A 26,052-nucleotide genomic window follows, 5' to 3' on the forward strand; every position below is an offset into this window, starting at 1 on the left:
ATAGTTATTTTGTGATAGACACTTTGTTAAACTAATATTTTATTTTGTTATGTAGTTATATTAGCATAGATATTATACTACTATGATCACATGTTATGGTTACATATATTAATTACCAATGAAGTTATGTGATATACATTTTGATTTTTGTAAGTAGGTTTCAGAATTAACTTTTCCATTATAATTAATGTTTTAAATACCAAATACCATACATTTGTAATATGAAAAATAAAAAATGTAAATACATTTCCTGACAAATTTTTTTTTTTATTACTAAAGATATTTCCTGATGAAATATTTTTGCTGCTGAAGATTGTTATATCATCCACAACTACTTTATAATTCATTGGCATACGTTTTAGGGATGAAATCATTTTGTAAATAAAAGGATTTAGCAACGAAATGAATTTGTCAGTATTAATGATAAATATTTTAGTTGAAAAAATCCTTTAGCAATGAAATGTCTATTTCATCAAGAAAAACTTTTAGTGACAAAATGGAACTTCCGTTGGGATTGCAAAGCATAGGGAGATGAAATTAAATTGTTAGAAAAAATATTTGGCAGCAAAATAAATTCGTCAACACTAAGTATTGACGACTTTGAGGACAAAAATTTATATTTTTTAGTGGCAAAAATTCTTACTTTTGTCAATGAAAAATTTCTTTGGGGAAAATATTTAGTAACAAAATTTTTATTTCATCAGGGAAAATATTGGGCGACGAAATAGGATTTTTGTCGGGATACTTTTAGCAACGAGTTTAAGGCAACGAATGTGACATGAAACATTTTTCGTTGGGAAATATTTTTGCAGACAAAATATAGACTTTCAGTGACAAAATATTTTATCATTGAAAGTTAATTTTCTTGTAGTGATCCAAATCAAAGGTAAATTTCTTTAATGGCCTTCATCTTGATCCTAGATTTGTAAATATAAGTTTTTTGATTTCGTTGCATAAGATCTAGAGGTCTAGGGTATTTTTGCATGCACCTATTTGATCCAGGATAAGGGAATGGAGAAATACAGGGTTCCAAGCATATCTAAGTCTAATGTCATTAAAATTCTGCCTAATTTGTTCTTATTAATTCTCACATAATTTGTTAATAAAGTCAAGTCTATCTGATTTGATAATGCACCTAAATTGGCCTTTTCTAATTACTTTCATAAGAAAGTGTTATTTCTTTCCATTCCTATGTTGACATTCCACAACAAAACTCAGTCATTGAAAGGAAACATCAACATATCCTAAATGTTGTTAGAGATTTAATATTTCAATCTAATATCCTACTACCTTATTGGAATGATTGTGTAGCCACTGCAATGTACTTAATTAATAGGACTTCATCTTCTCTCCTATCTAAACACACCTTCTGAATTACTTTTGAAAAAAAAACCACTTTACACTCATCTAAAGGCTTTTGGTTGTCAGTGTTATGCATCCACTCTCACTTGTCATTGTACTAAATTTTCTCATAGAGAAACCTCTTGTGCCTTTCTCAGATATGTACCAAGTTATAAAGGGTACAAAGTCCTTGATCTTTCTACTAATGTGACCTTTATCTCTAGGGATGTGGTCTTCCATGAAAAAATTTCCCCCTTTAAAACTACCACTACTCCTTATGCTTCATTAGACATATTTTCAGATAGAGTCCTTCCACTTCCAGTTTCTCCTACCACACACAATTCCTTAATTCCATCTCCAACTCATGCTACACCTATTTCCATTATCCTTCCTACCTTAACCTGAGTTCGACGACCCTCATCTCACCTACAGGATTATCACTATTCTTCCATCACCATTAAGCCTCATTTTTCAACTTGTCACCCTTTGTCTCACATTCTTAGCTATCATCGGTTGTCACCCTCTCATAAGCTTTTTGTCAATGCTCTTTCTTCCTCCTTTAAACCTACAACATATTCCCAAGCTGCTATTTTTCTAGAGTGGTGAGAAGCTATGGCTATGGAGCTACAAGCTCTTAAGAGTAATGATACTTGGTTGTTAGTTAATCTTTCTCTTGGTAAACATTCTATAGGTTGTAAGTAGGTGTACAAAACTAAGTATCGAGCTAATAGTTTCTTGAAAAGTATGAGGTTTGTTTAGTTGCTAAGGGGTATACTTAACAAGAAGGTATTGACCACTTAGACACTTTTTTCCCTATTGCTAAAATGGCTACTATCAAAGTTCTCTTTGCTTTAGTTGCCATTCATGGTTGGTCTCTTACACAACTTGACATCAATAATGTTTTTTTTGCATGGTGATCTCCATGAGGAGGTTTACATGTTTTTATCTCTTGGTTTCTATCATGAATGGGAGCCTTTACCTAATGATACCATTTGCAAGTTACATAAGTCCTTGTATGGGCTTAAACAAGATTCTCAGCAATAGTTTTCTAAATTTTCTAATGTTCTTCTTGAGATAAGATTCAAGAAGTCTTCCTCAAATAGCTTTTTTTTTTCATTCAAGTAAATGATAATAGCTTCATTGCTCTACGAATCTACATTGATGACATAGTTATAGCAGGAAATGATTAAGATTGTATTGACAACGTAAAGAAGTTTCTTGACGATTACTTAAACACAAGGATTTGGGAGATTTGAAGTTTTTCTTAGGACCTAAAGTTTCTAGATCATCCAAAGGGATCTCACTTAGTCAGTGCCATAATGCTTTGCAGCTACTTTATGATGTAGAATATGTCAGCTGTAAGACCAACATGACACCTATGGATCCAAACATGAAGTTGTCATAAGATGTAGGAGACTTGCTTGAAGTTCCTCTAGTTTATAGGAGAATGATTGGAAAACTCCTATTTCTCATTATAGCACAACCTGATCTATCTTACTTAGTGAATCGTTTTAGTCAATTCCTTGTCAAACCTCCCATTCCTCATTTGCAAGCTACTCATTGAATCTTGGAGTATGTTAAAAGGACTATTGAGCAAAGACTCTTCTTCTTTTCATCCTCATCCATGGAACTAAAGGCCTTCGTAGATGCTAATTAGGAAACTTTTCTAAGCACTAGAAGATCTATCATTGGATTTTGCATTTTTATTAGAGACTTGCTAGTTTGGTGAAAGTCAAAGAAGCAACATATTGTCTCTAAGTCATTTGTTGAAGCAGAGTATCGCTCCATGGCAAACATGACTTGTGAATTGATATGGTTGTTTTCTCTACTTAAGGACCTTTGCCTTTACCCTACAGTTCTTTTCTATGATAACTAAGCTCCATTGCATATAGCTGCCAACCCTATATTTCATGAACACACCAAATATATAGAAATAGATTGCCACATAGTGAGAGAGCAAATTCAAAAGGGCAACTTAAAGACTTTACATTTTTCCTCTCATCACTAGCTTGCATATCTTTTAATGAAGGCAATTTTTCCAGCTCAGTTTGAGTTTCTCTTAGGCAATATGAGAATTCTTAATATCCATTTTCCATCTTAATGGGGAGTATTAAGTCTTAAATTAACCTTTTTTTTTTTTAATCTTCTCTGTTTATTGTCTTTTCTTACAATGGTGAGTTGGAGTTTGTTACATTTTTGTAATCGATTCTTATCTCCAACCCCTATAAAACCAACAATACACATTTTGCATTTGTGAGTGAGATCAACGAATTTTTCTCCCAATTCTATTCTCTCTAATAGATACTAAGGTGGTGTTTGTTTTTTTACTTAATTCTAAATAGAACCTTAATGCTTAATAGTGTTAAATATTAGGTTGTTTGTTTTTGTAGTATTTTATTTCTATTAAGTATTAAAAAGTAAAAAAAAAAAATCAATATGTTATTTTTTCTATTTAGAAAAAACTATATATTTTGGTTTTTTCTATTTAGTAAAAAGTTTATAATAAGTCATGAAAAAAATAGAAAAACAAATAACTTAAATTCTGAAAACAAATTGCTTTCAGTAAAAAGCTAAAAAAACAAACACCACCTAAGGATCTTTCCACTCTGAATTATGCCTCTCTAGAGTACTTTTGTTTCTCATTTCTTTTTAACGGTTTTTGTTTTTTCATTTCGTTTTCACTTATTTTTCATTTCGCAAATTTACTTCCTTCAAGGTCTTTTTATTTTTAATTACATTACATGATTCATTATTTTTCAGTCCACACAATCATGAATATAAATGAGTGCGGCAAAGTTTTTACAATTAAACATATATATCTTATACTCTCTCTCTATATATATATATATATATATAGAAGTTACATGGTTTCTACAACCTAAACCAAAATGAATATTTGAGGAGTTCCCAAAATTTATCATGAAGAAAAATTAAAGTTTTTTTTTTAAAAAATGAAATTGCAAATTTGGATAACAAACCACTTTCTTGAATCTGTCTAATACATTTAATCTGAGATGAACCTTCCTTACAAGTTTTATGAAGAATTGGATGTCGGGTTTTTTTAAATGTAGAGCTTCCTTCCTTAGTCCTTTGTTTGCCCTCTCACATATATACCTATTATTCAACTCAAATATCTACTAGACGAACCACCCACTATACAAGGCCTAACTCTCATATTCCACCCTCAAAAACCAACATCTTTGGTCAATTGAACACCACCTATGCACACCATACTATATAATTTAAATATCCCCTTTGCATGATCTAATTTAAACATTCCCCTCCAAAAATCAGTCGTCTAGAATTTAGCATTCACCTTAAATTTATTTAAATCTTCAATCATTCATCATTTAATTAGGAGGTGTTTGATAAAACTTAATGCTTATTGCTTAATGACTTAAGTTAAAATATACTTAAATTGTTGACTTAAAATTTATTACTTAATTATTAGTTTAAGTATTAAGGTTGTTTGATAAAATTAACTTTAAATTTACTCTAAATAATCAAATTAATATATTTATCTTCATAAGTTATAAGTAAGGCAAAAGAAGTTGAGTAACGATATAGGTTGTAGAATAGCAAAAAGAGATTGTGAAGATAATTAAGGCAAATAGGGAAAAAAACTTAAAATAAATATGTGAACTTAAGAATAAGTTAATTATTTTTACTTATTACTTAAAGTTGTTTTTAACTTTAAGTTATACCATTAAATTATTTTACCAAACATAATTTACCTAATGATTTAAATTGAGTTATTAAGTTATTTTGAAATTCATTTATGTTTTTTTTCTTTTTATTTATAATCAATGAAAAATTTGAAAATATTTAAATCTTTAAATAAATAATATTTAATTCTTCAAGGGTGGAAAAATTTTCTCAATAAATCAAACAAAACAATTTGAATCCTTTGCTACATTTTTTTTCTTTACTATTTTCAAGACATAAAAGATTAAAAATTATAATAAAAACATTAATTCAGACATAGCCTATATGGAGAAGTCATTATTTTTTAAAAACATTCCATTTAACTTTAAATCAACATAGAAAAAGCATTAAATTTAATTCAATTTAATTTATTATAAATATCAACCATTATTTAGTTTAATAGCTTTGGAACTGCAAAAAGAAAACCAATTGAAGCATCTAAAGCTTAAAGACCAAGCTTAGAACACATCATAATAGGAGTAAATGATATTTGACAAATGAACTACCATAACCAAAATTTACTATAGAGATGCTTAACCTCATAGAGTGTATTCATTTCAACACAACATTTGAATTGGTGCACTTCCTACATTCATTTTAAATTATACTTATCATTTTAAGTTATAGACAAGTTTCTTGCAATGCCTTTATTCTAGACACTAGGCAAAAGTCTAAACAAGGAGTTAGTGTACTTCTGTTTTGACCAATTTGAATAGTTGAGAATCATGTATGGATCTAGACCCTTATACAAATGACCAGCCCCATCAACGTGGTTCAAATAGCATGTAGGTGGTATTTAGTGTTCAATTAAAAAAATAAAAAAAAAATAAAAAAATAAAAAATAGTATATTGAATTTGGACAAGATTCAAGTGCTTCCACATAGATTGGTTTTTTGACTTTTATTGCCTTTATTAATCCAATCATACAAAAAAAAGAAAAAAAAAAAAAGAATAGTTGACAGGAATATATAAATGCAAAATCAAGTTGATTCTAGTAAGATAAAAACATGTTAAGGAGAGATTGAAGGTTTTTCTTAGTTCTTTCTCTTTTATATTATTCAATAAAATATTATTTATTTATTGTTTTAAATTAAGAATAATTATTTACCATTCTTTTATAGCTTACTTATATAAGAATATGCCCATAAAAGGCTAAAAGGTTTTATTTGGATGAAACATGAAAACCTAGGATTAGATTAAAAGGAAAAGAATGAGTGAAATTGGACTAATTTATAATGGAATGAAATAAAGGTTAATACCATTTTTTTTCTTTCTGAAAAGAAAATATATAGATCTACAGGATATTTCTAACATATCCAAACTTTCATCCTAGGGTTATTCTTCATCTTAAATATTCATCAAAATCATTCTAGATTTAAGATTTTTGACTCTTAGATTCACTTGAATATTGATTTATTTATTTACTGTGGACCCCGCATTTCGGCTCATGCGTTTCCCACTCGATGGCAAGCTCAATTTTTATTTGAAAAATGATTTTATTGATTAAGAAAAATGACTTGGAGTCGCCATTTTATGGACCCCACATTTCGGCTCATGCGTTTCCCACTCGATGGCGAGCTCGATTTTTATTTGAAAAATGCTTTTATTGATTAAGAAAAATGACTTGGAGTCGCCACTTATTTTTGTTTTATTTTAAAAGGGTAAACAAAATAAAAAAGAAAAACCCTAAGTGTGACTCCTTATTTTGGAAAAGGTGATCTATGAAAAAAAAAAAAAACCGGATCGGGTTCGGGGGTTCGCTTACTTGTCGGGAAGGTACGACAAAAACCGTAACACCCCTCTAAGTCCCTAAGTCGGGTCTCTACTAATAAAATTGAAGCAATCATGGCAATGGATGAGTAAATCAATGAATACCCAGGATAAATCGTGCACATGTGAGAATCGGGACATGCATAGACAATGATTAGAGGAAAAATGGGTACATACCTGGGCAACGACCCACCATGCGCTATCAATAGAGAGAGTTAGTGCACAATTTAGAAATAATCTCATGCATGTCAGAGAGTAGGATAAACCAATCAGGTATAATAATCAAATCAAACAATCAATCAATCAATCATAAAGTCACCCATGTTGGGCCCCCACCAAAGCCCGTTCATTTTGCATGACTTAATGTCACAGATTCCATTATTCTGGAATTATGAAAAAAAGAAAGAATTTATTCATGCTTATTGAAATCAAGAGGAGCAGAAGATCGTTTGAAAACTAGAGCGGAAAATAAAACTATTCGAGAGAAAATTGGATTTTTGAAATTTAATTGAAAATTTGGAATCTCGAAGATTACTGGAAAATTGGAGTTCTAGAGTTTATTTGAAGATTAGACTTTTAGAGGTTGAATGTGAGAATGAGAATTTTAGAAATTGAATTTGAACGAGATCAGAATTTTAAAAACGATTTGAGAGTTCGGGATTTTAAATGAGTGGATAAGTGGATGAGTAAGTAAGCGAATGAAGGGAATAACAATGATGGCGAAATGATAAAGATTAGGTAAATAATTGCGAAATATGGAATTTTAGAGATTGAAGATGTGAATTTAGAGATTGAAAACTTAAGAATTTATTTAGAGATGAGATCTTTGGCATATGAATAACTAAATAAGTAAATGGATGGGATAACATTAATAACGAGAATAATCATTAAGCAGTGGTATACGAACAGTGGAGCTTTTGAGATTGGAAATTAGATTTGGAAGTCGGGTTATGAAGAATTAAACTTTAACGATTAGAATAAATAAATAAATATGGAATAATAATGCTATTTGATGGAAACAATATTTTAAACGAATAGAAAATGAGTAGTTGAATTTTTAAGATTGAAAATTAAATTAGGATGTTGGATTTTTGAAGAATTGGACCTTAAGTAAATAAATAGATATGGGATAAGAATTGTAATTAACGAAAATAAAATTTAAACGAATTATTGAAAAATTAAATTAAGACATTGGATTTTTGAAGGATTATATTTTAAATAACTAGATAAATATAGGATAATGATTCTATTTGATGAAAATAAGATTTAAACGAATTATTGAAAAATTAAATTAAGACATTAGATTTTTGAAGGGTTAGACTTTAAATAACTAGATAAATAAGGGATAATGATTCTATTTGATGAAAATAAGATTTAAACGAATTATTGAAAAATTAAATTAAGACATTAGATTTTTGAAGGATCAACTTTAAATAACTAGATAAATAAGGGATAATGATTCTATTTGATGAAAATAAGATTTAAACGAATTATTGAAAAATTAAATTAAGACATGGGATTTTTGAAGGATTAGGCTTTAAATAACTAGATAAATATGGGATAATGATTCTATTTAATGAAAATAAGATTTAAATAAATAAACAGATATGGGATAATGATTCTAATTGATGAAAATAAGATTTAAACGAATTATTGAAAAATTAAATTAAGACATTGGATTTTTGAAGGATTAGACTTTAAATAACTGGATAAATATGGGAAAATGATTCTATTTGATAAAAATAATATTTAAACGAATTATTGAAAAATTAAATTAATACATGGGATTTTTGGAGGATTAGGTTTTAAATAACTAAATAAATATGGGATAATGATTCTATTTGATGAAAATAAGATTTAAACGAATTATTGAAAAATTAAATTAAGACATGGGATTTTTGAGAAATTACTTAAAGATCTAAGTTTTGAAAATGGGATTTAAAGTTTAGAATGTAGTAAATTCATCGAGACCAACATAAGTTAATTTATACAAAAGTTTTCATATATGGTGATTAGACATAATTAAAGAAGAGAGGGTGAAATATAAATTATTTTGTGTTTCAAAAACGATATTCAATCCTAATAATTTATCCTTTAGTTATGCTTAAGTCGAATTAAAGAAGGTAGGTAAAAATATAATAAGATGTAAATAAAAATTAAATAATAAATTAATGGATTATGAAGATTAGGGGTTTAGAGATTTTTTTTTAGAATTGAGGCAACCAAATGGGCTAACCCAACATGGACTTGGGCCATGAGGATGGCTAGCATGCGGAGCATGAGGCCCTCTATCAATAATGTTTGGGCTGGGCTCCAATTCAAGCCCAAACCCGTCACCATGGGCAAGCCCGAGCCCATCACCAACACAACCCATTTATTTAAGAGAACATTACCCTCCATCAATATGCCTAGGCTGGGCTTCTTCTCAAGCCCAATGTCCATCATAGGCAAGCCCAAGCCCATCACCAACACAAACTCACTCCCCCCCGCCTGGGCATCACCCTCGGAAGGAGCTTCCTGCTGCCGGCGGGACGAAAAGCGAGGCGGCCGTTGAGGTGGGAGGTTGCAGAGCTCGCTAGGTCCCTGACACGAGCGCCGCCGATGAAGAAGGCGGGAACAACGGAGCGGTGAGGATGGTGGCTCCCTCTCATCGTGATGAGAGGACGGCATCAATGGCTGAATCCTCAACATGGTTGGACGTGGCGTTAGGCGGTGCAGGTGACTGGGGCGCCAACGGGCACGAGATCTGGGGTTGCGTCACGCCTGATGCAAGGCCGACGACACCGCGAACAGGTCTGGAGAGGCCTAGTTGGGCTTGGATGAGGAGGACGGTGGGCGACTTGATGGACAGGGTGACGATCGCGGGGGTGGTCTAGGAGGACGTGGAGGAGCGGAGATGCAACCTTTGGCTTCAATGGCGGCGGAGAAGACATGCAGGCGATGCCAGGTGAACCTCCGTCCATTACAGAAGGAGAGGAGCTTGAGGGGTTACAAGGGGTGGCCATGCATGGGGTTTGAAAGAGGATAGAGCCAAACTAGGTATCAGCTAACCAAGCAAGGGGAAGGAATGGGTGCGCTGAAACACCCTCATGGCGTCTTAGAGGTTAGGACCATCCTGAGGTCCCTTCATGCCTTCCCCTTTCGGTTGTTCATGTTGGGAAGCTAAGTGCAATCTTAGCAAAAAAAAAAAAAAAAAAAAAAAGGAATAACGTAATGGAAATGGGATTTTAGAAGATGGCCAGACCTGAACTTTCTGGGTGAAGATGGTCTTAGCTCCCTCCTTCCTCGTCAGCCCCCTCCAGAGTGCGCCCTCTCCACTCTCAGCTCTAACTCCCCTTTTTCTTCTCTCTTTTTCCTCTGAAAAACCCTAAAAAAGAAAAATCCTCTTCCTCCTCTTTCAGGAACCCCCCACCTTCATCAGCTATCACCCACCTTCCTATTCCCCCTGTCAGCCAGTATGGGAGACCCCAGCCACCCTCATGGGCAGCCATGCCTCTGGCTAGTTGTCCACGTCTCAGCTCATGCATGGGAAGGTCCCCCCTCTCTTCTTCCACAGATGTCATGCAAAAGGAGAAGGAAAAGAAAGAAAAAATCTCCCCGGGCCCCCCTCACTTCAAAAGGGGTCTACATTTACATATACTTTTCTATTAAATGTTTCTTTTTATTTTAAAATTAAAATAACAATTGCATTCTAAAAAGAGAAGATATTGTTAAAGTAAAACTCTTACCTTAAAGCTTTCTATGAAAAGAGAACAAAAATACCCCTTCTTTTTATCATGAATCTCAAATCCTAATTTGCTTCTACCCTTTGTCTAAAAATGTTTTAATAACTACTTAGAAAGCATTTTAAGAAATCTAGGTATATTAAATGGGGTTTCTTGAAGAAGAAAAAGAAAACATAGTAGGATTAAGGTAGTGTTTGTGTTTTTTACTTAAATGTAAATAGAACTTTAATGTTTAATAATATTAAATATTATGTTGTTTGTTTTTGTAATATTTTATTTTTCTTAAACATTAAAAAATAAATAAAAATCAACATGTTGCTTTTTTTATTTAGAAAAAATCAAATATTTTGATTTTTTTTATTCAACAAAAAGTTTATAATAAATCATAAAAAATAGAAAAACAAACAATTAAAAGTTTAAAAACAAATTACTTTCAATAAAAAGTTAAAAAATTAAACACTCTCTAAATCAGATCAATGGTATGGAACCACCACTCCTTAGTAACTCTCATAGATTTTATTTTCATAATATATATTTTTAAAATTTCATTTTCTTAAAGGAGCGTAGAAGGTGACCTTATATCAAAGATAATCTTTTTATTTTTTATTTTTTTTATATGAATCTTTTATGAATTAGACCTATTCTCCATTCCATGTACTCAAGCGATTCTACCTAAAAAAAAAATTCTGAAATTTATGCTTGACTCTTTGATATGAAAATTGGAGATATGTTGAACAAATTGAGACCAAGAACAAAAAAATAAAAAAAATTGTCCAATAATCGGGGTTTCAAAAGTAACAAAACATAAAAGTGAAAGAATTCAAACTTCCATTTGGGTTTTGAATTAGTTAGAACTGTTTGACTTTCTTCTTCTTCCTAATAATACATACATCCCTCTATTTATATTAATTTATTGGCTTTGCTAACTTTTTTTTTTCCTCCACGTCACATGTACAATATCTAACTTTAATTTACTATTATTTAAGTTAGCGTGTTGTGCAAATAAAGGTGTTTATAGAAGGTATTATACTTTTTATATGCATTGAATAAAGAAATAATAGCAACAAACACATCAAACTGAAGAATTCAAAATCTCTTTCTAGTTTCGAGTTACTAAGAATTGTTTTACATTTACGTATAAGTGCAGTCCAATCTCTAAATTATGGATGGCACTAAGGGTAATTTGGCACAAAATTCAAAGAAACGACAGGTAATGAATTGATGGCGGCTTCTATCATGGAGTGCGGGATCGGTGGGTCTTGGATCATTGGAAGGCAGAAAGCCTTCTCCACGCTTTCAATTTTATATGAATTTGCATTAAATGCATTTTGGCGTGTTGGCTTTCATGTCTTCTAACAACTTGCTAAAATCAAGATCTGACCTCATACACCATCTTTCATTTTATGTGGAGGGGTCAAATAAATTATTGGAATGTGACATGATATTTGCCAGCTATGAATCCACATTAAAATTTTGCAGTATTGCTGTGTACCGGGCCTTCTTGCAATTTTAGTGGTTGGACAGAAAATGTCTATAAATAGAGATTTGAATAACATTAATTTCTTGCTCCTTGGAGTCAGATACGAAGCACGTGCCTACTGATACGAAGCGGAGATATGTAAAAGAGGGTAGACATTAGACCGTGAAGAGATTGGTCCACCACTTGCATGTCTAATTTGTAGGAAAATTCCAACACACCTCTGGGGTCAGAGACTCAGAGATTGGTCCACCATTGTTATAGCTTATAAGTTATCACTGAAGTGCCAGCGGATCCCTCAATTTGGAATAACATAAAAATAAAACAAATCGCACCTTTCCACATCTTTATTTCATCCTTTTGTTAATAACTTTTTTCTCTTAAGATTTAAAATATTCATAGAAATACAGTAACTTTTGTTACTGTATAAGAAATTTGTTTATAACGCATATAAACTTAGGAATATTTTATATAATATTCTCCGAAGGGTAGCTTATATATACACCCATAGGTCATTGGCCACAGCCCATAGGCCATAGAAGATGGAACTTAACACCTTCCTCTTGCTTTGCATGCCACTCATCCTGTGCTTTTTCCTCCTCCAATTTCTGCGCCCATCATCCCACGCTACCAAGCTGCCGCCTGGCCCAACTGGCCTCCCTATTTTGGGCTCCCTACTGGAAATTGGCAAACTTCCTCATCGCTCACTTGCAAGATTGGCCAAAATCCACGGCCCTCTCATCACTCTCCGCCTTGGCTCCATCACCACCGTCGTCGCCTCCTCTCCCCAGACAGCCAAACTAATTCTCCAAACACATGGCCAGAACTTCCTGGACCGTCCTGCTCCCGAGGCCCTCGACAGTCCTCAAGGCACAATCGGATGGATTCCTGCGGACCATGTATGGCGCAGCCGCCGCCGTGTTTGCATCAGCCACTTGTTCACATCCCAGAGCCTGGACTCACTCCAACACCTTCGATACAAAAAGGTGGAACAACTTCTCCAACATATCCGTAAGCACTGTGTTTCCGGTACACCGGTGGATATCGGCCTACTCACCTCTGCCATCAACTTGAACGTGCTTTCAAACGCCATTTTCTCTGTTGACCTTGTTGATCCAGGATTTGAGTCGGCTCAGGATTTCAGGGATCTGGTGTGGGGAATCATGGAGGGTGCTGGCAAGTTTAATATTTCAGATTATTTTCCCATGTTTCGAAGGTTCGATTTGCTAGGTGTGAAGCGCGAAACTTTCTCATCTTATAAACGGCTTTATGAAATAGTTGGTGATATAATCAAAAGCCGTATCAAGTGTAGAGCCTCCAATCCGATGAGCAGGAATGACGACTTCTTGGATGTGATTCTTGATCAGTGCCAAGAAGATGGCTCTGTTTTCAATTCTGATAATATCCAGGTTTTGATTGTGGTAAGACCCGTTAATTAATTCACATCTCTAATTTTAATTAAATTCAATCTAATGTCATTTTTTGTAAACTCAGCGAGTTGGCGCTTAGTACCAGTCGAAATTTATTGTAGGATCAGGTCAACAAGTAAAAGATTCATCTTAGGGAAAGGGCTAGCTAGAAAAGATAAAATTAACACCATTTATATGCTGGCAAAGTAGTGAGGGAGATCATGAAGAGGAAGAAGGCATTGATTGATTGCTACATGAGTAGACAGTAGTGTTACTTAATAATTCTTCTATGCATGCATGCATATATGCATTTTAACAATTGCAAGGTGGTGAACTCTCACTTTTTGGCAGGAACTATTTTATGCTGGAAGTGATACATCTACCATAACAACTGAATGGGCAATGACTGAACTTCTTCGAAATCCTCGGCTGATGCAAAAGGTTCGGCAAGAACTTAGCGAAGTAATCGGGGCAGGTCAAATGGTTAAAGAATCAGATATGGACCGACTTCCATATTTTCAAGCTGTTGTGAAAGAGACGCTTAGACTTCATCCGGCTGGGCCCCTTCTGTTACCTTTTAAAGCAAAGAATGATGTGGAATTATGCGGTTTCACCATACCCAGTAACAGTCATGTCCTTGTCAATATGTGGGCTATTGCAAGAGATCCAAGTTATTGGGAGGATCCTTCATCCTTCCTTCCCGAAAGATTCTTGGGCTCTAAGATAGATTATAGAGGCCAAGATTATGAGTATATACCATTTGGAGCAGGTAGGCGAATCTGCCCAGGCATACCTCTTGCCATCAGAATGGTTCAACTAGTGTTAGCTTCCATTATCCACTCCTTCAACTGGAAGCTTCCTGAAGGAACCACTCCACTGACCATTGACATGCAAGAACAATGCGGAGCTACCTTGAAGAAGGCCATTCCTCTTTCTGCCATTCCATTTATCGAAGAAAATTAAGATCGACTCTTCATGAGTCCATCTTTTCTTCCTTCAATTTGGGACTGTTGTGGCTACCTATCTTTTCTATCTATATATACACATAGCTAGAATGCCTAGTGCATTGAAGTCGCCATGATATTATAACTAGCTCACTGTACTTGATATATCATCCTAGTGGCCAGCAAGTGTGCTCTTGCATGTAGGTCATCTTGAATGCTTGTGTTTTTATCCTGGAGCTCCGCTACTACAAAAATAATTTATGATTTTACTATTTATGATGACACTTTTAAAATAATGACACCGTATGACTTAAAATCCACAACGAAAATAATTTATGATTTTACTATTTATGATGACACTTTTAAAATAATGACACCGACTTAAAATCCACAACGGTGACATATCATATAAAAATTTTCAATTAGGATCAATGATATTAATTTTAGGTTTATAGTGTTAGTTTTCGAAAAGTGATTCTAAATATTATAATTTAATGGGCCCATTTTGAGAATAATGATAGTATATAAAAAAGTCATTATTTCCACATACCCACTATCCAAAAAAAATCTCATTCCATAACCCTAACCAAAATTTTTTTCTACCTCTTCTCACACCCTTAGTTAACACACAATTGTTCTTCTCTACTTCGTGGACTCTCAGGTAACCCAAAATCTCTTAGATCTATCATTTTCATTTTTTTTTATTAATGTCAAAATATTTATTAACACAATTGATTTATGTTTATTGATTTAATATATTTGTAATATGGATTGTGTAAATAGTGTTTTTTTATTGAGTTGTAGGAAAGTAAAAACTAGGTTTAACATTCCACCATATCTTCTGGTTCATTGTTAAACCCATAAACCCCAAAATGAATGAAAATAAGAAAAATGAATTATTTTTTAATATCTTTTATACTTAGGATAAGAGATAAACATTTTACAATATGAAATTTTCTTTTGATCTTGTAGGAAATTTCCTTTGATAGGACTTTCTATTTGTTTTCAAGGAATATTGTAGTATATTGTGATGAAGATATTGATTGGTGATATTTGAAAAATAATTTTTTAGAAAATTATTCTCAATATTATCATCTCCCACAAAAGGAAAAACGAAATAGTTTTCATATCATGTTGGAGTCGATTTGGAATGTTGGAATTAACAATGAGAAATTAATTTTATTTTTTATTTATTAATGTAAATGAATTTTTTTTAAAAAAAAAAATTAAATAGGAATGAAAATTTTTATAATTAAAAAAATGATCAAATCTTATATTTTGATTTTTTTTTTCTATTCTTTTACATGGTATTATGGTTAATATCTCATCTTGTTCTATACGTATTTTTTATATTCTTAAAATATGTTTTTTGTTTTTTGTTTTTACCTTCTTTTCTTATTGTTTTTATATGTGTTGACCAAAATTTAGAGTAATTTGAGATTGATGATGATTTTCTTTTGATTTCTATGAAATTTCCTTTTATTGGATTGTTTGTTTATTTTCGAAGAATATTACAGTATGTTATGATGAGGATATTGGTTGGTGATATTTGAAAAATAATTTTCGAGAAAATTATTCTCAATATTGTCATCTCCCGCAAAAAGATTCTAAAAATATGTTTTATTTTTGCATTCTTTTCTTATTGTTTTTATATGTATTGACCAAACTTTGGAGTAATTTGAGATTGATGATGAAATTTTCCTTTCAAGGCTAGGAAATTTTCTATAAAATCCTTTTATTACAATTTGTTTTCCTATTCCTTCCATAAAACTCTTCATTTTCTTCATTTTTCTTTTTTGATGTTTGATAATTTATTGATCTAAAGAATATTAAAAGTAAAAAATTTAAAATATTGAATATTTTTTCCTTTGATGTTTTATTTTATTATTACTTTTATTTGAACATATTTTTCATATCCAAATTTTCTATTAATTATTTTACTTAGAAAAAAAATATCAATTGGAGTTATGACTGAAAAATCAATAATTTTTATGAAAGGTTCTTTAATTCTTTCTCATATTAATTTTTCTCTTAACATTTCTTAATAGTGAATTAGGTTTTTTGTCTTATATACACAATTTTCATGCTTGTTATAATATCATGTCCTATCATATTAGTACTTGAAAACATTTTTATATTTTGTTACTAAAATTTTATTTTATATAATTGAGATGAATTTTAATGGACATTGTTATTTAACAAAATGAACAATAAAAAAATATTGAAATTAAGAAAATCCTTCCAAGAAATAAAAAAATATAAAAAAGAATTGGATGTTAAAAATGATTTTTAAAAGCATAATGAATTATAAAAAATAAATTTAAAAAGTATAGATTTTAAGTGGAAGATTAGTATTTTCTAAAATTTTAGATTTATATTTTGATTTTGTAGTTTTGATTTATTTTATATTTTCTTGAATTGTTTTTATTTGAGTTCAACTGTGACTACTTTGTTATGAGATTCATTAAAGAGATAATTGTTGATTTTATAGTTATTGCATTAAAGGTTTTACTATTTTAATGAATTGTACATAGTTTCATACTTCTAATTATTGTGACATTAATGTTATTTTTATTTGATTTTAGTTTGATGACAAAAAAACATATTCTCAAGTAGAATTTGATGAAATCAGAGAAGAATGTATTACTTTTGTGTTATAACTAATCAAGAATCATGTTGATGTACCATGATCATGCATGGTGAGTCCCTTAGTTATATAAATTTTCCATTGGTATTGTATAACATTATTTATTCTTTACGAACTATTTTTATATCAAAATAGGAAAAAGAAAAAAAGAAAACATTAGTACTTAGATTTGTTTATTTTTTATAACATCACATTTTTATTTTCAATAAGAACTCTAAAACTCATTAAACTATAAAATACAGATATATGCTATTGGGAGGACGGTATGAAGAATAAAAAGAAATGAGAAAGAGGTAACAAGATTCGGACTTTTAGATGTGACTCTTATGTCATACATTATACGACATAAATTTTATTTTATTTGGAATTAAGAATTGTGGGTTTTTGGATGCAACTCTTGTGTCATTTTATGATTAGCCGGTTTTATGTATATGAAATGCAAATATACATGAATGTTGGAATGCTTAACATTTCTAAATCATGTTTTAATGTGTATTCACTTTTCTTTTTTAGTTTTGGTGGGTTTGATATACTATGTTTTGTGAACATTTGATATACAAATATTAGTGGATGATGTAATGTATTACAGGTTAATCCATAAGCATTATGAAAATATAAGTTAAATGTAATATGATTATTATATTTATGGATAAAATTTACATATGTTGATCTTATTTATTAATAAGCATTACAAAAATCTATAGGCTAATCAACAAAAAACAATCATATCTTCTATAATCATTTACAATGAAGTGATACCATAATTCAAATGTGATGCATTTAACGTGACATCATAACTCAAAGGTGATGCATTTAATATGACACCTTATATATCTCACATAACTCTATATCAAATTAAGTATCACTAAAAATATATGGTGTAGCTTCCAAATACGTCGCCAATTGATACCCTCTATGGTGTCAGTGGATAAGGTGATGCTATGTTGTAGACACCCTATGTTTAGGGTGACTCATTATAAATGTCACCATATATGTTTTTCCTTGTAGTGCTCTTAATTTTTCCTCCTCTCACCTTATCTGACTCCCGACCATAGATTAATTGATAAATATAATGAATTAAAATAGATAATAACATCAAAATGATAAAACAATTCTAATGCTTTGAGTAATGTCAAGAGCTCATGATAAGTGTATATAAGCTAAAATAATATATGCATATAAGCTAAAAGGAAACTTATCCATCTGATCCAACTAACTCAAAATTGGGGATAACGTGGAGGCAAGTGGTCCGTGTTACTTACACATATTCCAAATGTATCTGATCAGTCTACAGTAGAGTGTATAAAGATGTTAATTACTGCCATGACTCAGGACCCGGGTGCGGGGCAACCGGAACCTCCCGTGATCTCAAGGTCAAAGATTTCACTCTTTAAAGTGTAGGATATGGAGCTAGTCAATCTAATATTTAATCATAATTTAATCTTTTTGAAATTTATATTGGTTTTAATGTCGGGACGGGGCAACCGGAACCTCCCGTGATCTCAAGGTCAAAGATTTCACTCTTTAAAGTGTAGGATATGGAGCCAGTCAATCTAATATTTAATCTTTTTGAAAAAAACCGACAAAGAAATTTATATATATATATATATATATATATATATATATATATATATATATATATATATATGGGTTTTAATGTCCGAAAACTTACAAAGAAAAACCAAATCAGCAACAATATATACATTCAGCACTAATCCGAACATTCTTTCATGAAATTTCATATTAACATTTTGTTTTATTAAATCCACATGCAAAACCTGATTTAAAAATGCATCATTTGCGTGTCCCTAGAATACCCAGAATCTTTATTCTACATCCAAATAGGCAAATGCTCTTTATTCAAAGTCTTCTTTAAGGTAGCAATTTACCTCTTTCATACTATTAAGTCTTGAATTACCCTTTTTTTATTTTTTTTTATTTCTTATCTTCTCCATTTTTTGTCCTTTCTTACAATGGCCAGTTGGAGTTTGTTACATTTTTTGTAACAAATTCTTATCTTCAATCCTTATAGAACCAACTGTACACTTTTCGCATTTGTTTTCTCTCAATTCTATTGGTATTAGAGCATTTTCTCTCCGTTGTACATAATCTTTCCATCTGATGGCTCGAGACGACTCCTCCGGTTGTTCAATCGTCAGTACCTCCAGTTCTTCAAATGGAGAAGACTCCAGCAACCCATATTTTCTCTCAAATGGAGATCACCCACGATTATTCTTGGTTTCTCACTATCTCAATGATAACAATTGCAAACATGGAGTCTCGAGATGCTCATGGCTCTCACAGCGAAGAACAAGGTTGCGTTCGTCGATGGAAGCATTTCTTATCCACATGCAGGCGACCTTCTCTACAGCTCCTAAGTTCGCTACAATAGCTTGGTAATTTCCTAGATATTGAATTCTGTTATTAAGGAGATAACTGATAGTCTTTTTTATATGGATACTACCATTAGAATTGAGAGAACCTTCGGAATCATTTTCATCAAAGTAATCAACCTCCAATCTATCAGATTAAGAAGCATCTTGTTGCCAAGGTGCCATGGACGTCAATACCTATTTCACTCGTCTAAAGATACTTTGGAATGAACACAAGGATTTTCAGCTTATTCTAGTTTATTGATGTGGAGCAATGAAGGTTTGGATGGATTTTCAACAACAAGAGCATGCTATGCCATTTCTTATGGGTTTCAATGACTCTTATGCACAAACTCAAGCCTAGATCTTGATGCTTCATCCTCTGCCTCCAATTTCCAAAGTCTTTACTTTGGTTGTTCAAGAAGAATGTCAACGGCTCATCACTCATGGCACATCCCTTTGTCTGACCCTTTGGTTGTTCAAGACTCTAATCCACCAACAACTATTGTAGCAGCTGTTAGGAATTCTAAGTCAAAACGGAATAGGCCACTTTATTCTCATCGTGGTATTCAAGGACATACTATCGATAAATGCTACAAACTCCATGATTATCCACCAGGATACAAGTTTAAACCCAAGGCAAGCACATCTAATCCCCAAATTAATCAGAATATGTCAACTGAACCCACTACTTCTATAGAATCACCCTAGCCTTATTGACTGCTTCTTAGTGCCAATAGCTCATGGCTCTTCTCAACTCTCAACTTCATGGAAGGTGTCACACCCCTGAAGTTTGCACTAAAATTTTCATGAGTACTCGATGCTAAGGATCCTTCTTTAGCAAACCTTCCTTCCCAGCGTTTAGAAAAACAGAGTAAAAGCATAGTAAGAACAAAGCAACAGAGACACACACGAGGTCACGGGAACCCTTTCCCAATGTGTATTATTTCACTCTTACAAGACAAAATCGTTTCTTGAACCAAAGTATAATGTTCACACCCAAGCATACGAGAAGGAAACCTTTCCCCAAACTCTCTCTCTTTCTATTTCAAGGCTGCAGGAGCCCTTTTAAAAGACTCAACCTGCAATTACAAATTTGAAAATTTCCAAATTCAAATGTTGGAGCCAACTTGGTGGTTATGCAACTGGCCAGAACCGCCCATAACTACCTTGCATAACCACCCACCACATAGATAGTGGCCTGCACATGCCACCCACTTGCACCAGCCATCATCCCTCAGCCAACTATAGGTCAAATGACGACTTGACTTGGTCACTTGCTGTCTGAGCTAGCTGCCACTAGCTAGCTGCACTACCCTCTCCCCAAGCCTTGCTCGCTAAGCTGTTGGAGAGTCCCCCTAACAAGTTGTCTTCTTTCCCGCAAGGTGCCTCTTGTGACCGGGTGCCCATCAGTATGTCTTTGATCAAGGCCCTCTGAGCCAAGCAGCGTGCACCAACCATCTGACCAAGCGTCTGGTGCATCAGTGTGCCTTCCCCACACTGATGTGTGAGCCCGTGCCATGTCTAGGTGCCCATGGCTTGAGCTTGTTGCTTGCTTCCCCTGTCCGGTCTAGCTTTATATCAACGAGCCATGGCATTGCGTCCATGGTTGATCCCTCTTAGTGCACAGGGCATTACGCCCCTGTGCGGTGCGTAGGCATCATGGTGCGAGTCAGCTATTGTTTGGAGCCATCAGACCATGGCATTGTGGCCATGGTTTCATCAACTGGCTCACCGCACAAGGCTTAGGCGCCCTCGTGCTTGCGCAGGGAGGGGGTAAGCTACACCAGGTCCCGTGCCGTTGCGGCCACAGGGTACACACCACACATGTTGTGGAGCCCATGTGTGCGTGCTCGAGTTTCATCCGAGTGTCCTAGGCACGCCCAAGGCCGTGCCATGATGCCCCCTTAGTGCGGTCAAGGCTTCCCTTGGTGGCTCCCTCCTTTGAGTCACCTATCCCCCTTTAAAGAGCAATATAGACCGTTTTCATTGTTTCTGAAGGAGACATCAATATGCTTGAGGAGACATAATAGAATAATAAATAATTACAAATTAAAATTCCAAAAGTCCCTTAGCCTTCATCTACACCACCTAAGTTAGGTGCGCGCGCGATGCCCATCTGGTGCGCACGCGGTGCTTGTCTGGCTCGCCTACAGTGTGCGCGAGGTGCGTATCTGGCCCGCTCATGGTGCGCGTCTGGCTCGTCCACGGTGTGCGCGCGGTGCGCGTCTGGCTTGCGCGCGGTGCGCGTCTGGCTCGCCCACGGTGCGCGTGCGATGCGCGTCTGGCTCGCCCGCGGCCTCCTCACATAGCCCCTGGAGTTTGAACCACCAAACCTCCAAGCTTTCCCTACTTTCATCCTAGGCTCTCATGGGTGCAAGACCTACCCATGAGGCCTATTTCTCCATGGTTAAGTCAAGATGCTAAGGGGCTGATAAACCCACCCCCGCTTGTTGAAGTTGACGCTCTCGTCGACTTAGTCTACCAGTATGTCTGGACTACCGTCTCAAATTGCCACAAGGTTACATCTCTCTCCCAAGTAGCTTCTGCTTTTGAAGTCCCTTTCCACTGAACAAAGAAATTAGTTCGTCGGTTCTTTCTGCTATGTCCCATGGTCCTATGATCCAAGATCTTCTCTATCTCTCGATCAAATTGTTTCATAACCAAGAGAGGGGCCCGCTTTGTCTGCACCCTCTCTGCATCCACATCTTCATGGTAAGGCTTGAGAAAGCTCACATGGAAAGTCGGGTGAAGCTTGAGCCTCTCAGGCAGCTTCAACATGTAGTCCACCTGCCCAACTCGTTTAATCACCTCGAATGGTCCATCATACTTAGGAATTAGACCTCTCTGCCTTGTCTTGATGCTAATTTTCTTCCAGATTTGAGGAGTCAATTTCAGGAGGACCTTGTCCCCAACCTGAAATTCCAAGGGTCTGCGGTCACGATCCGCATACTTCTTCATTCATCTAGCTACCTTCTCTAGACTATCACGGGCTTCATCAAACATCTCCTGCCGGGACTGAGCCATCTTGTAAGCTGCAGGACTACTTCCTCCTGCTTTTTGCTTAGCCACCTCCAAAGGCATCCGTGGCTGCACCCCAATAGCTAGCTTAAAGGGACTCATCCCTGTTGCTAAGCTTCTTTGCAAGTTGTAGCACAACTGAGCAGTATCCATCAAGTCCACCTAATTTTTTTGTGTTGCTTTCACATAGTGCCTGAGGTATTCCTCCAGCAAGGCATTGATCCTCTCTGTTTGCCCATAAGTCTGAGGGTGGTTAGCTGTAGAGAACTTCAACTCTGAACCCAAGAGTTTGAACAACTCAACCCAAAACCGGCCTGCGAACCGTGCATCTTGATCACTGACTATGTCCTTAGGCAACCCAAAATGTTTTACCACATTACTGAAAAACAACTTAGCCGCTTTTTATGCAGGGCAAGCATCAGGGGCAGGTATAAACACAACATACTTAGAGAATCTATCTACAATAACAGAGACAGATTTGAAATCATGAACCTTTAGGAATCCAGTGATGAAATCCATAGAAATGTTCTCCCAAGGTCTCTTTGGAATGGGGAGGGGCTGCAGCAACCCTACAGCCTTCTTCCTTTCGGTTTTGTCCATCTGACAAACCAGGCAGGACTTCACATATGCTTGGACATCCTCACCCATCTTAGGCCAGTAGTAGGATCTGGCTAGCAGTTCCAGAGTCCTCTCTTCACCGGGATGGCCTGCCTACTTCGCGTCATGAGTTTCCCGTAGCAATTCCTTTCTCAAGCCGCCTACAGGAACATGCCATCTTCCTCCTTTTGCCACAAGGAGGTCACCCTCTAGCCAATACCTCCTTACCACGCCCTCCTTAACTTGATGCTTCAACCTGCCATATGTAGCATCCTGCTCCGCAGCTTGCTTGATCTTTTCATTGAAGTCAGAGATGACTTTTGAGAGGGCCGTGATGTAGGCAATCACCTCTTTCCTACTCAAGGCATCTGCCACAGTATTGTACCTTCTTAATCGATGCAGCCATTCGAATTTGAAGTCGGCCAGGAACTCCTACCATCTCGCCTGTCTGGGACTTAGCTTCTCCTGAGTTTTGAACAAGGTGTTGGCCACGTTGTTAGTGACCACTGTAAAGATACTTCCCAGCAAGTAGTGTCTCCACTGCTGTAGGCAGTGAACCATAACCGTCATCTCCTTCTCGTGAGTGGAGTACTTCTGCTCAGCATTATTCAGCTTCCTACTTTCAAATGCCATAGGGTGCCCTTCCTACACCAAGACTCCACCCAAGGCTCTATTTGAGGCATCTACTTGGACTTCAAAGGGCAAGTCCAAGTCTGGCAACCGCAACATAGACTCAGTGGAGATGGCTTCCTTCAAGCCTTCAAAGGCCATCTAACACTGCATGCTCCATTCCCACGGGTTGTCCTTCTTCAATAGGTCAATAAGGGGAGACACTCTCTTTGAATACCCCTTAATGAACCTTCTGTAGTAATTGGCCAAGCCAAGGAAGGACCGCAACTCCGTCACTTTGGTAGGGACTAACCACTCCATAATAGCCTGCACCTTGTCTTTGTCCATCTCGATCAGGCCTGCACTGATCTTATGTCCTAGAAATGTGATCTCTTCCTAAGCAAACTCGCATCTCTCTGGCTTTACATAAAGCATGTTCTCCCTCAATCTCTGAAACACTAATCTCAAGTGCTTCTCATGTTCTGTTAGAGTCTTATTGTAAACTACAATATCATCTAGATACACTACCACAAATACATCCAAATAATCAAATAGAACATCATTCATCAAATTGCAGAATGTAGTAAGGGCATTAGTCAATCCAAAGGGCATTACCAAAAACTCGTATGATCCATACTGAGTTACACAAGTGGTCTTTCCCTCATCTCCTGCTGCAATTCGAACCTGCCAGTAGCCCGATCTCAGGTCCAACTTGGTGAAGTAAGATGTTTTTGACAGTTTGCTTCAACCTGCCATATATAGCTCAGCAGCTAAGGGAATCGGGTACTTGTTCTTGATGGTCACCTTGTTGAGGGCTCTATAGTCCACACACATGTGGAATGAGCCATCATACTTCTTTTGAAACAACACTGGTGCACCATATGGGGCCCTAGAGGGCTGGATCAGACCTGCATCCAGCAACTCCTTCAGCTGCTTATGTAACTCTAACAACTCTACAAGAGGCATCCGGTAAGGGGCTTGAGCCGGGGCCTTTGTTCTAGGCAGCAACTCAATCTTGTGGTTAATAAGTCGCCGGGATGGCAACTCCTTGGGGAGTTCTGCAGGCACCATGTCTCTGAACTCCTTAAGGATTTTGATCACTAAGTTAAGGACTTCCATAGACTGTCCCTCCTTGATCTCGATCAAGGTTGCAACATAAGTTTCTTGGCCATTCTTCAATCCTTTCTTCAATTGAATAGCATACAACATCTTAAGTTGTCCCTTACCACCATCCTTCGTCCTCAAGGCCTTCACGAAGCAAGGCTGCTTCTCTTCTAACACCATCAGTCCACCAAGATGTGGAATCAAGGCCACCTTGGCCCTTGAGAGGAAGTCTACACCAAGGATCAAGTCAAAATCATCCAAAGACACACAAAGTAAGCTACACGTACCCTTCCAGTCACCAATCTACATGGAGACATTCTTGGCTACACCTTGGATCTTCTGAGCTTTGCTATTGACTGCTTTGATCTGACTGGTGTCCTTTTCCAATTTCAATCCCAACCTAGTTGCTTCTCTAGTGGCCACAAAGTTGTGAGTGGCACCACTGTCCACCAAGGCCTTCACATGCACACTATTTACAACTGCATGGACATGCATCAGGGACTTCTGGACTGGGGTCTCACCATTGATCACGTTCAGAAGTTGCAATGGGTTGACTCTAGAAGGGGTCTCTAAGTTAGAGTCTCCCTTGTCATCTACAGTCACAAAAGTTGAGAGTTTCTCTCTTTTGGGGCAATCTCTGGCTCGATAAGGGCCATTGCAGATAAAGCATCCTGCCATTCGGGTGGTCTGCTACACAAACTTTGTGGTTTTCTCCACTGGTTTTCCCCCTATAGTAGGCTTCTTGCCTTGTTTCTTCCACCTAGACTTCTTAGAAGTCTTGCCCTCAGTCTTAGCCTTCTTGCTTCCTTTTGACTTGGGTCTCTGCATGGTGGAGATGGCGCCACCCATCTTGTAGTCCACTAGGCAGTCTACTGCAGCCATGGCAGTAGGGAGATTACCAAACCCTTGCCTCCTAAGTTCCGTCTGAGCCCACCCTTGCAATCCCGACATGAAGTTAAAGAGCTTGTCCTCCTCTAACATGTTCTTTATGTCCAGCATCAAGGAACTGAACTCCTTGACATAGTCCCTCACAGATCCGGTGTGTCCGAGCCTTTTCAACGCTTCTCTAGCCACCCACATAGTGTTAGTGGGAAGGAACTAATCCTTCAATTCCTTCTTCAGAGTCTCCTAAGTGGTGATCTGGGGCCTTCCAGACTCTGCATTGTCTTCTATCCTGGTTCGCCACCATAGCTTGGCATCACCGGTCAGATACATGCTGGTGATAGACACCTTCTCGCCATCAGGTATGTGAGCAACTTTGAAGAACAGCACCATGTCTCACAAGAAGTTCTCCAACTCCTTCGCGTTTCTGTTGCCGTTGAAGCCCTTAG

General features: G+C 35.6%; 1 protein-coding gene across 1 annotated transcript; it reads left to right on the forward strand.

Moving 5' to 3' along the window:
* The first annotated feature begins 12,565 nt into the window (after positions 1-12,565).
* On the forward strand, positions 12,566-14,612 carry LOC117923350 (geraniol 8-hydroxylase-like). The gene is made up of 2 exons (XM_034841608.1): positions 12,566-13,439; positions 13,779-14,612. The coding sequence occupies exons 1-2, from the start codon at positions 12,591-12,593 to the stop codon at positions 14,388-14,390; spliced, it is 1,461 nt and encodes a 486-aa protein (XP_034697499.1). The 5' UTR covers positions 12,566-12,590; the 3' UTR covers positions 14,391-14,612.
* Positions 14,613-26,052: the final 11,440 nt, after the last annotated feature.

This window comes from Vitis riparia, chromosome 10 (assembly GCF_004353265.1).
Source record: "Vitis riparia cultivar Riparia Gloire de Montpellier isolate 1030 chromosome 10, EGFV_Vit.rip_1.0, whole genome shotgun sequence".
Lineage (NCBI taxonomy): Eukaryota > Viridiplantae > Streptophyta > Magnoliopsida > Vitales > Vitaceae > Vitis > Vitis riparia.

What these genes read in the sequence shown, in the direction of transcription:
- LOC117923350 (XM_034841608.1), top strand. Translation starts at nt 12,591, where the DNA reads ATGCCACTCATCCTGTGCTTTTTCCTCCTCCAATTTCTGCGCCCATCA. An exon ending in ATATCCAGGTTTTGATTGTG is followed by an intron (nt 13,440 to 13,778) that starts GTAAGACCCGTT and finishes ACTTTTTGGCAG; the next exon opens with GAACTATTTTATGCTGGAAG.